This window comes from Schistocerca gregaria, chromosome 1, assembly GCF_023897955.1.
Source record: "Schistocerca gregaria isolate iqSchGreg1 chromosome 1, iqSchGreg1.2, whole genome shotgun sequence".
Taxonomy (NCBI): Eukaryota; Metazoa; Arthropoda; class Insecta; order Orthoptera; family Acrididae; genus Schistocerca; species Schistocerca gregaria.
In genome coordinates, this window is record NC_064920.1 from 837,366,284 (window position 1) to 837,379,340 (window position 13,057).

Genomic DNA, 13,057 nt, shown 5'->3' on the forward strand with positions numbered 1-13,057 from the left:
GGTAATTGCTGTTCATCAGCGATGGAGGTTGGAATTTGCATCTTAATACCACAACTAGACAACCACTGTGTGGTGACATGTATCGTTTTCAGATGAATCACGTTTTCCATTGACAGATAGCCATTGGCAAGTACGGTGTGAAACATCTGAAAGCAAATGCCCTGCAACAGTTGTCAGAAGGGTCCAGGCCAGAAGAGGAAGTGTTATAGTTTGGGGAATGATATCCTTTTATTCTCTGGGTGATATTGTTATTCTGGAAGGCAGAGTGGATCAACACAGGTATGCATCTACTCGTATTGTTGGTGTCAGAATGATGCTTTTGACAGGCGGTCACATCAATGTGACTGAATAGTGTATAATAGTATCCAAACCTGAGCAACAATATTATCCTCAGTAAATTATAGTTTGGATTTGAAAATAGTTGCTCAACTGAGGTTGCCATTTACACATTCATTCATCAGATTTTAAAAGAATTAAATAATGAAATAGCAGTGGGTGGTATTTTCTGTGACCATTGTAATTCATGTGACTGAGTGAATGTCAATATTCTCGTAAAAAAATTGAGGTATTACGGAATTGATGGTAAGCCAACCAGCGGAAAATGTCTTATAAGGTGCAGAAAGTTATAGTCAATAATTTAAGTAATGTAAGCAGAAGACTTTCTTCAACTGTGGAAAGATCCATTATAGGGTTCCACAAGGCTCTACCTTACATCCACCGTTGTTTCTCATTTATGTAAACAACCTTCCTTCTAATATACAACAAACAAAATTATTTCTTTTACGGGTGGCACAACTGCTGTAATCAGTCAAACAGCAACAGGAGAAATAGTAAATAATGTTCTTAAAAGTATTATTGAGTGGTTTCCTGCAAATGGTCGTACTCTCAATTTCGAAAACACACAACATATTCAATTCTGTACATCTATAGATATTACACCATTAATAAGTGTAACATATTGCAAGGAAATAATAACTAGGGTGGAAACTTCAAAATTGTTTGGTGTCCATGTTGATGAGAATTTACGCAGGGGGAAAAAAAACACTTTTTAGAACACCTAAACAGTTCAGTTCAGCCACATTTACAATTCAATTTCTCTCCTGGAGAGAGACAAATCAGACAGTGAAAAGTCCAGGTTGAAATATCAGCAGTATTAGGAAAAGTATAGATTGCTACTCACCATAAAGATGACAGTGCATTGCAGACAGAAACTATAAAAAGACTGTTACACATTTATGTTTCAACCAAAGCCTTTTACAGAAAAGAGCGCGCGCCCACACACACACACACACACACACACACACACACACACACACACACACACACACCTATTCACAAATGCAAGCACACTTCACCCATACGACCCCCCTCTCCCTCCCCCTCCCTTCCTTGCCCCTCCTCACCTCCCTTCCTTCCTTGCTTGCTCAGCGTGTGGGTGCGGGTGTACATGTGCATGTGCACGCGCACGTGTATACAGTGATATAAAGTAAAATCTACTCAACAGAACCACGTGGGACTAAAATAATTTTGCAAATTGGACGAGTTTCCAATTCCACAAAACACACTACCCTACTTAGATTTTTTTCTAGTACTATTCACAAAAGTGTAAATTTGAAATTGCGTGTGTATTTATGTACCTTTTAATCCTATACAGTAGATGTTCACTTACTGTGTATTGTACTATAGAACATTAGGCTATTACATTAATTGATACATAATATAGCATGTCTGGAGTTTTACTGTAACCTGTCTGAGTTTCCTGTTCGAAATTGTTTCCCCTACAAATTTTTTTGCACTGTAAAGTAGTTCGAACAACTTTGGAGAATTTGTATGTGCTGCAAATTGCATACATGCAATAGTTTCTTCAGTCATATTAATTTTGCTGAGGACATCATTTCGTTCCTCTTCTTCTTCCTTTGTTTCTTCCTCATTATCTTCTGTGCTGTGGATTTCTTTTAGATCTGTTGCTGAAGTAAAAGTGGAATGAGCTTACAGAAAGTCATCAGTTCAAAAATAATGATCTGGACTACATGAAATGTTGTGCATTTGAATTAATTTTTCAATTGCTGCTCCATTTACTTGAGCTCTGATGTACAGAAGTGTCTTGTTCATCACCTTTGAAACCTGCTTTGGTGAAGCACTTGACGATAGCTTTGGGATATATTTCTCTTACTGTCAAACCAATCCAATTTACTATATCCAGGACAGAAACTGACCATGCAAGAGGAAATGCTCTTTCAGCTTCTTCAGTGCTAAGAATTACAAATTGCATCAATAATTGCCTATAATGGAACTTTGATGTGTAAATAACCCCCATGTTTGATGGATCGTTGAAGCTGGCAGGATCAAAGCCAATTTCACATTGATGACTTGACTTTTGGGTGGAAGGTTGCACTGTCTAGGAAAACAATAACTTGACCTTTTCTTATTTTGACATTCAAAGAGCCCAGCCTCTCTCCCATAATACTACTCACCGTCCATGCCTTTCTGTTGCTTCATCATGTGACTGGAACCTTACTGACATCTTTTGTCACTGTTTGAATCACCAGTGACTTATCCATTTCGTTTAACATGTTTCCACACAGCAGTATAGTGAGTCTTTCCTCGGACATTTTTTCACTTTAAATTGCTAGAGATTTTGAAGAAAGCGAATGCTAATGTAGTCTTGTTTCATTGGCACTGAACGTGTCTTTCAGGTCATAATTCGCAATTGGGGTGTGCAATGTTTTCTTTTGTCTTCCATTCTGTTACTACACGTCACTGCACGTTGTTAGCTTCCCCACAGATTTCATTCCATGTGATGCTGTGTCTAGCTTTGAAACTGTTCAGTCATTCTGTGGATGCATTAAACTCCATATTTTCAAGCTCTTTAGCAGCTTTCAGAACCTCACTCTACATCATGGATTCAGCCAAAGTTAAGTTGCTTGCCCATGCACTTACAAACTTTTTCCACACTATCTCGTTAATTTCTTCCTTTTCCACCTTCTTAGCCCCCTCCCCCTCCATGTATCCTTGTTTATTAAAGTTCCATAAATTGGTGTTTTACCACATTTAAAATGTAACATTATTTCACAGAGAGGGAGATTGTCTTTCTCACCCCCCTTTGATTACCTTAATCATTTTGTTAAGTGTAAGGTACGGATACTTTTGGTTCGACATCATTTTGTCATTAAAGTGCTATGGCTCAACTAAAACTTGCAGAAAATAATAAAGGTAGTGCATTTCTTTGGAATGCTTGACCTTGCTGCGTAAACCCACTGCTTAACGCAAAAACAATCACATAAAAATAACAGTATTGTCGTGGCTGTACAATCTTCATGTTAAAAGTAATGTCCATGTATAGATGTGAATAAGGAAGATATACTGTAATACAGTAGTACTGTATAAGCTTCTATCCCGCATTATACAATGAATTTAATATTAAGTCTTAAAGTTTGAATTCCGTTTCTGCTTTAAGCACATACTGCATTATACAAGAAATCAACATATAAAAATCTATTTAATGCATCAGGACTGAAATATTTGTACAGTTTTGCCAGATTTCCAAGTTATACAAGTTCTATTTTGATCATGTTTTATATGAAACATTGTAAATAGTGAGTGTGTAGCCATATTTCGAAATTAATGTGTAATGTGAATGTAAAATAACTCATTCCACATCTTATGATTAATTGTAGAAATTATTTGTGGAACATGAACTAACTAACTAACTGGAATGGAAAAATCAGTTAAAGTACAATTATATGCCCGAACTGTATTACATGTAAACACATTTCACTATGTATGATACATATGAGAGTGCTGAATGTATGCATAACTATAAAGATTTTTTTAACATCTTTTCCACCATTGTCTTCCCAATTTTTATCTGCTATATGAGCTGAGAAAATTTTTGGCTGTGATAAGAGAATCTTGTTAAAGAACTGACAGAATGACAGCTTCCACATAAACATTTTTAAGAAATACATTTAAGAAGAACTTTTCTCACTTTAACTGTAACATTTAGGCTTTTGCTAGACATAATAATGTAATCATTGCATGAAGTTGTTTGTTCTTAAAGTAATATTCAATTTATTAGATTAAAAGAAAGAAAGACTTACCAATTGTTTCTTCTCATAAAACAGTCTGTCATAAAAGCAATAAGAATAGTTTGTTGTTTCACTATCAGTGCCCTCACATGTGAGCCATGCACACAGCTTCAGTTCTGCCAGTACCTGTCTTCTGTTTCACAAACTTTCCAGATCCTCCTGTGCATACCTTGACATAATTGCAGTCCTGGAAACACAGATATCAGAGAAAAATGACTTCATCTCAGTAAAGGGATTGTTTCTAGAATAAATATTTCATTCTTCAGAGGAGAGTGGACTGGTTTGAAAATGTTCACTATGCTGCAGAGCAAAAGATTCATCCTCAAGACATATTTGGCATTGAACAGTAGTTAACTAAATTACAGCTTGTACTAAATGTCTGGATCCTCTCAAATCTTTGATAGGAGTTTCTTTTTATTATGTTCTAGCACAAACACTCGCAACAGGAGTTGGACAGCAACAGCAGCAGCAAATGCAAACACAAATGATTGGCCAAAATACAATGGGAACTTTGGGAACTCCTACAATGGTGCAGTATCAGCAGCAGCAGCAACCAGTCTTTCAAACTCCAATTGGCATGCAGCAGGTGAGAAATTGTGGTGTCCACATTATAGTGGTCTCATTTTAAAGGATCAAACAATTTTTCTGATCAAGTAAGTGTTAATTGATTAGTTTCTCCTGTAGCTTTTAAAAATCTTTGCACCATAAAATAGGTTCCTTACATAAACTGCTACACTAGCCGCATGGAGTTATCAAAGTATTTATCCATTTGTGACTAAAGATTTGTGACTCTGCCTTAGGGGCACTCACTACTCCTGTAAGTCATTGCTGAACATTTGGCTTGTGACTCCCTGCTATTGTGGGCTTCTGTTAACTGAGACACAATGCACCTAACATTCTTGGCAAATGACATGTCATGAATTTTAGCCCTGGAGAGAAGATTGTAGAATTCAGTCAGCTTCTTTAATTCATGAGAAGGTCATACGATTCATGTTTCTTTCCAAATTTCATCAAAAATTTGTTCTATGGAGGTACAAAATAGTTAATCAAATTATGTGAAGCTCAAGAAATGTGAAATTTCAAAATATCTCTGGTACTGTGGAAAAATAAAAGAAAGTAAATTTGTTTGTTAAACTTTGCTGATTGTACTTATTCTTCCGTTTCTCCTTCAAGTTGTGTTGTATAGTGATTTCACCTCAAATATCACAGATAACCTGTAAAATCATTCATTACATCTTTTATTTAACTTTCACATTTCTTTTGTGATATTCCAGTTTAAACAATTAATTTCATGGGTTTCATCTATCAAACGGTAGGCTAGGCATCAGATCTTGGTTTATGCCAGCTTCAGAGTCAATCCAATTCCACTACTGAAGAATGTGGACTAGACAATAAAAAATTTTAGAGGCCACATATTACCAGTACATGTGAAACACGTTCTTGGATCAACAACAGTGACATTAGAAGTGCAGTAAATCAGGTACCAAAGTACCAAATCTGTTTTCAGGAGTGTATTTAAAGATCCTGGAAGGCAATCACAATATTGGGACTGTCTGATCCTAGAGGGGTGTGCTCTTCCAGAAGGTATGTTTTCACTGCACACACATTGCCACAAATAAAAAAAGTATAGCACTGAAATATGCCAACCAATAAGAGGTACAGCATCTGGTAAGGGGGTAATCTTCTGCTCTGTCTTATAACACAAACTACTGTATGAGAAATGCATTTGTAAGATAGAGACCCCAGATTTCATCACCTCCTTAGGTTGGGACCTTTATAGGCCCTGAAAGGTTATGGAAAAGGCTAAAAGTTGGTATATATTTTCCTGAATTTATCTTCACTTGTAGACAAGTTACATTTAAATTGGGTCAGTCCATACCAAATGATCCAGCACTGGTTGCTTGACATCTCAGAAAAATTTTATATTTGCTGGGTGAATTCCCCAATGTTTAGTAGTCATAAAAATATTTTTTTATCTAAATTTATTGTTTATTATTTTGAAATGGTGGCCATATTTGTTCCAGACCGCATGTGTTTTTTCGTATTTGCAAGCATCTACATTTTGTACAATTATTCAGTAGTGGATTGTCCTAACCCTTTCAGATAAAATGCATTTAGTTCAACACACTCTGGGCTACAAATTAACATCATTGTCACTTAACTGAATGTATTCTATAATATATTTTTAATAGTTCAAAGCTATCAGCCACAAATTAAAAAAGCTCAATTTTTGAACAGTAGTTTTCCAAAGAAAGATTAATTTCTCAGCTGTAATATTTTTTCTGCTATTACACTGTATAGTATAGTTACTTTTTATAGAGTATAAATGGTGAGCAGATTAACTTAAAAGAATAAACTATTTAAATTTTTTTTTTATTTTTTTAATTTTTCCATTTTGTGGCCTACAATATCTTTGTTGGGGGGACCAGATAAAAATCAGAAAATTTCACGGTTAATAGACCTTTATGATATCAAACTTCAGTATCAATTTCAACTTTGAGATTCAATTGGAAGTTACGGGAAAAAAATTACAAACACTTGTCAGAAATATGTTTTTTAACATCTGCAATATCTAGTAGGCTAATCAAGTAAAGTATACCAATTGCATAATGTAACACACCACATTACACTAGCTAATGATTATTTGTTGAAACAATTCTGTGGTAATTAGCAGGCTAACAATTGCATCTGCAAGTCTATACAAGTCTGATTGTTGTCTTCCCCCTTACACCAACAGTTGTCTACTCACACTTTATTAGCTAGAAGTTCTTGAAGTGTGCAGTTGAAAAATGGTGTCTCAGTGTTCTGTTGGTGTTATTAATGTAGCAAGTCATAAAAGTGTGTATGGATTGTATCCTAAAGACACTTTAATCAAAGATTACAGTGAAGAAGAAAAAGTGTTGTTTTACTTAAGAGTCGGCTCTGAGGTCAAATCAACATGCAAGTACCATGAAATGAAATACTTAAAAAAATTTCATCACCTTTTTGGTTAGTTCTGCGTACCTTTTTGAGAAACCTATAACAGAAGGTCTGCGAGAAATAACATTTGATCATTATTCTAAAAATAAAAGCCCTTTTGTCAATTGCGTACCAGGAAAATCATTGTGTCCAACATGTTATTCAAAGACATTTGTAATTCACAAGAGAAAAATTTTGTAGGTAGCTTGTGAAATTATGGGTGTATCGCCTGGTAGTAAAATTAGAAAACTAAGTCAAGATAAAAGACAAAGTGCCTTGCATCCAAAAATTGAGAAAGAGGCACCTACAGTCAGAAAGAATTTGGAAGTTTCATAACAGATGGAAGTTCTAAATCTTCACCAACTGATTATGATGATTTGATAGGAAAACTTAAAACTAAATGCAGTACTTCCAACAAAGAGTACAAAATTATCAGTTTACTCCCGAATTCTTGGAGTCGAGCGAAAGTTAGTGATGAATTCAATTTGTCAGAACGTCTTGTTAAATTAACAAGGCATTTAGTAAAAGAACAGGGAATTTTACCAGCATTACAAAAGAAAAGTGCATCTAATTTGGCAGATGAAAAGACAATCAATAAAGTTATTAAGTATTATGACAATGACAATAACAGCTGTTTGATGCCTAACAAAAAAGACTGTGAAATTTCCTGGCAGATTAAAACTGTGTGCCAGACTGAGACTCGAACTTGGGACCTTTGCCTTTCGCGGGTAAGTGCTCTATCAACTGAGCTACCCAGCCTTGACTCACGCCCCGTCCTCACAGCTTTAATTCCGCCAGTACCTCATCTCCTACCTTCCAAACTTCGGCACACAGTTTTAATTTGCCAGGAAGTTTCATATCAGCGCACACTCCGCTGTAGAGTGAAAATCTCTTTATAAAAAAAGATTGTGTTTCTGTGAAAGAAAAGGGTTCTACGTTTCAAAGACAAAAAAGGTTAATATTGTCTAATTTAAATGAACTAGTCACTGAATTTAAAAAAGAAAATCCTGACATTATAATTGGAAGATCAGAGTTTTGCGAGTTGAGACCAAGATGGTGTATTTTTGCAGGGGCATCTGGCACCCATAATGTTTGTGTTTGTTTGTATCATCAGAACATAAAGTTGATGATAGATGGGGTCAATCTTAGAGTTGACTATAAAGATCTTTTGGAAGTTATGGTATGCAATATTGACAGTTACAATTGTATGATCAAGGGAGAATGTGAAGATTATCCAGGCAAAGAAGCCTTACTTGACATGTTTGAAGAATCCAGAGATGATGATTTGATACCCAACAATATAAAACACAAACAGTGGGTGACACAAGACAGAACTGAAATGGTGACAAGCCATAAAATCACGATAAGATTTTATCAAAGTGGTGCTGGCTAACCTTGAAAATCTGAAAATGCATCATGTTATTGCAAAAGCTTGAAGTAAATTTTTGAAAGACAAAAAGCAAACCTTAGTTCTTGCTGACTTTCCGGAAAATTATTCCTTTGTTGTTCAAGATGAAGTACATCCATTTGTATTTTATTATAAAGATGAAGATAAACTGATGAGCCACAGCTTTTGTGTCATAAGGTATTACCTTGAACACAACACTACAGCAGTGCACATTTTTCAACTAAAATTAACAAACTACATTAAACAGCACCACCCTTTCATAAAAAAACTGATTTACTTTTCGCATGGGGCAGGAAGTCAATATAAACAGATTATTAGCATATCCTTTCATAAAGAAGATTTTGGGTTTGATGTAGAATTGAACTTTTTCACTTCATGCCATGGGTTTGATGTAGAATTGAACTTTTTCGCTTCATGCCATGGGAAGAATGCTCGTGGTGGTGTCGCGGGTACAACGAAGCAAGCTGTCACAAAAGCAAGTCTGCGGCGGCCCGATGACAATCAGACAATCATATCATAACACCTTAGGAAATGTTTGAATTCTGTAAAAAAACATATCAAAGGAATTACCTGTGTTTTTGTACAATGTGAGGAAATACAAGAAGTCTATGGCAGTGTCTTGAAGGAAAGGTACGACACTTGTCAGAAGATTAAAGGCACTCGATCTTTTCGTTGTTTTGTACCCTATTCACACAACTTACTGATGTGTAAAGTCACTTCAACTTCGCTTGATAGTGAACTTCATCAGAGTGGAAAACTTGTACAACTGGTTCTTCAAAATAAAGACATAGTGGCTTCTGTTTACGATAAACAGTGGTGGATTGGCAAAGTTGATGATATTGACTGTCAAAACCAAGTTATACATGTTGTATTTTATCGCACTCCAGGACCAAGGACATCTTTTAAAAAAATTGAGAAGGATCAAGTTTGGATGCCACTTAAAAATGTAATAAGGAAGCTGTCTTCCATGGAATTTGCAACTGTGACTGGGTGAACTTATAAAGCCTACATTTCGCAGATGTTAAAATATGTATGTTTGACAAGTGTTTGTAATTTGTTTTCCATAACTTCCAATTGAATCTCAAAGTTGAAATTGATACTGTAGTTTGATATCATAAAGGTCTATTGACTGTGAAATTTTCAGATTTTTATCTGGCCCCCCCAACAAAGATACTGCAGGCCAAAAAAATGGAAAAAGTAAAAAAAAGTCCATTTTTTAAAATAGTATATTTTTTTAAGTGTAAGCTGCTCACCATTGATACTCTATAAAAAGTAACTAAATTATACAGTGTAATAGCAGAAAAAATATTACAGCTGAGAAATTAATCTTTCTTTGAAAAACTACTGTTCAAAAATTGAGTTTTTTTTTAATTTGGTAGCTGATAACTTTGAACAATTAAAAATATATTAAAGTATACATTCAGCTAAATGATAATGATGTTAATTTGTAGCCCATAGTGTGTTGAACTAAATGCATTTTATCTGAAAGGCTTAGGACAATCCACTACTGAATAATTGTAAAAAATGTAGATGCTTGTAAATATGAAAAAACGCATGCGGCCTGGAACAAATATGGCGGCCATTTCAAACTAATAAACAATAAATATTTTAAAAACATTTTTGTGAGTGTTAAACATTGGGGAATTCACCCAGCAAATATAACATTTTTCTGAGATGGTCAAGCAACCAATTACTTTTTTCTTGGACCACTTGGTATCGATTGACCCTATCCTATTCAATTCTTGCCATCATATTGTATCGTCAGGTGGCCCCTTTGGTCCTGAAAGTTCAAAATCTTTCACTACTGTAATCAATTCTTGCCCCAGCACTGTATTATCTGGAGACTCTTTCTTCTTTGGTTCGGTCTCTACTGCTGGATTTTGCTTTGAAAAAACTTTGTTTAGCCTTTCATATTCATTTTTGGTCACGTTTTGCTCTGTTTCCTGTATTTCTATGTATCCTTCCTCTGAACTATCACTGAGTTCTCCTTCCCTATCGGATTCAATCATGAATGCAACCCTAAGACAACAAGCTAATTCATCATTTGATCTTTCATTATTTTCGGTTTTCTGATTATCTCCTAAATTCCACACTTGATTTACTGTCACAGGCAGGTCTTCAACATTACCTTGGATGATGTCAACTCCCACTTCTTACTTGGTATAATCATCGTTGACTTAAGCGGTTCGCATGTAATTGTCGAAATCGACATCTTCATCACTATTGCTCATAATTGTTTGTGCGAGATGTTCATCAGTCAGGATCGCATCTACACTGTTGAGGATTTCACCCTCCTCCCGATTTTTACTTATACTGGCCATTTTACTATTTCCTATACCACTTTCCCAAATAATGGCAGCTCGCGCACTTTGCACAGTACCTTCTTTTCTCTCACTAACTTCTTCTAAAGTTGCTGCACATACACCTTGCACAGCACTTCCTATTTCCACATCATTTCTACCTATCGATAACATCTTTATTCCAATGTTTCCTTCTTTTATCACATTTTTTGCCTTATAACTTTCTTTAACACTTCCCTGTTCAAATTGCTTTACACTGTTAATTATGTTGTCCCACTCTTTTTCGATCTTTGACAACTCCTTTCCACACAACAACATCCCCCTTTTCACTTCTGCTAATTAACACGTCTGATTTTTTTATTTAATTCAATGATATTCTCCAATGAAACAGTTCCACAGACCTCTTTCCTGACATCATCTCTTTTTATTGCAGCTATTTGTCTCACAGCGACCAGCTGATCGCTCCGCAAGGTTCAAATCACACTGAGGCCTAATTCCTTTTCTACTGTTAGTCACTTTGTAGCCCATGCGTGACTCATACGTGTTTGCACCTGTCATTTTGCGTACACCAACTCGTGACACGTTTCTACCATTAGCTCAAGTCTTGCATTTGTTCTTCTTAACCCAGTATGGTTTCTCCAGTTTGGGCCCAAAATAATTATCCGCGCAAATCTGGCCCTTAATACACCCAGGTCTCAGTTTTCCATGTAATTTCAATTTTTAGTTTCACGGTACAAATCCCCTACCTCAAAATGATATGTTACCGCGTCCTCTGCCTCTACCTCTTTGTATTGTATTTATTTGGTAACGTTCGTTTTTTGTTTGTTTGCTCTGTTCATGATTTTCCCTTGTTCGATTGCTATTATTGTTTTGACGATAGTCACGGTTACGTCTCGTCTTCTACTCTCGCCAAAAATGATAAGCTTCTGTGGTTGCTTCCCATGTAACATTTAAAATCCTCTGGGACTTTTATTCCATAGCTCCCACACTATCTCAGTTTTAGTTCATCTAGTTCTTAAATGGGTCAACTTCTGGTACCACATTTCGCAGAATTCTTTCCTAGAGTTCCTGCTTCTATTAGTGTATAGTCTGGCCATAATAAATTCTCGCCATAAATAGTCTGGCATTTGTTTCAACCAGTATTCCAGTACTATTGCTTAAACCCTTCAAATGACAACCGGTTTGTTTATAGATTTAATCCCCACCTGTTTGCATCCCTGCACTGATAACCACATTAATTTTCTCTTGATCTGTCAAATAATCAGGAAAATTTCCACAGTTTTTCTAAAAGTCTAAAGGATGCCATCCATTATGTCTTTTTGCCGGGTCAAAAAGTTCTTTTCCCTCCAGTAATCTGCTGTAACTTACTCTTTCAGTAGTATAATTAGGTTTTTCTCTTGTCTTTTGTTCAAGATCGCACATTTTGCCTTGACTCTGCAAAGTGTGTTGTTCGCATTTGTGTTCGCATGTTGCTACTTGTTTCATCAATTCTCTTTCGGACTCAGTCACAGATTGTCTCTTAGTTACATTTAGTTATTACTTCGGTTTTGAGACCAAACACTTTTTCTTCATCGTTAGTTATTACCAAAGTTCTACTTTATCTTGAATTTTCATTATTTCGGTGTCAAATCTATCGTTAACTTAATCAATTTGTCCTCGCGTAGTGGCAACATTACTATTAATAATATTCATTTTACTTTTTAAATCTCTAATTACATTGTCACTACACTTACTCTTGAATTTACTTCATCAATTTGTTTACTGATCTTAACCCCTTGCATTTCAGTTTGCTTACTTTGTGTTTTCTCAATTGTTTTAATTTGGTTGTTAATGTCACTACTCAATGCTTTCATTTAATGACCGTGTGCTGCAACTTGTTTGTTAATGTTCTGACCTTGTTCTGCAATTTGTTGGCCTTGTGCTGAAATCTGAGCAGCCAACATTTTTGACAATTCAGTCATATCTAGTGGTTTTTTACTTCCCTGTTCTGATGCGTCCTCATATTCAAATTCTGCTCCTCGCGACTCACTCGTTTCACTTTTGACCTACGATGAATTAAACATATCCATCGATTTGTTGATATAACCACTGTCTTCGATCATGTCCTCTTTCCTGCCTTTTTTCATATGCGACAAGTTCATTATTTCAATTTGATCGTTTACGTGTGTATGATACTCCACGTAAGCCTGCCGCCAACTTGTGGCATCATCTGTGTTTGCACCTAGTGAATTACTGCCACCTGATGCACTCTGTACTTTCCTGTCCTGCTCTACTTTAGTTTTTGTATCAATTTTTACTTTGTT

At 35.7% G+C, this 13,057-nt stretch overlaps 1 protein-coding gene across 2 annotated transcripts in view; it reads left to right on the forward strand.

The window, feature by feature from the left end:
• LOC126272211 (cell division cycle and apoptosis regulator protein 1-like) overlaps positions 1-13,057 on the forward strand; it is a 269,061-nt gene that overhangs the window by 31,756 nt on the left and 224,248 nt on the right. For both annotated transcript variants that reach the window (XM_049974912.1, XM_049974901.1), the window contains exon 3: positions 4,517-4,674. In XM_049974912.1, the coding sequence (XP_049830869.1) occupies positions 4,517-4,674 (158 nt within the window). The remainder of the gene's footprint in view (positions 1-4,516; positions 4,675-13,057) is intronic.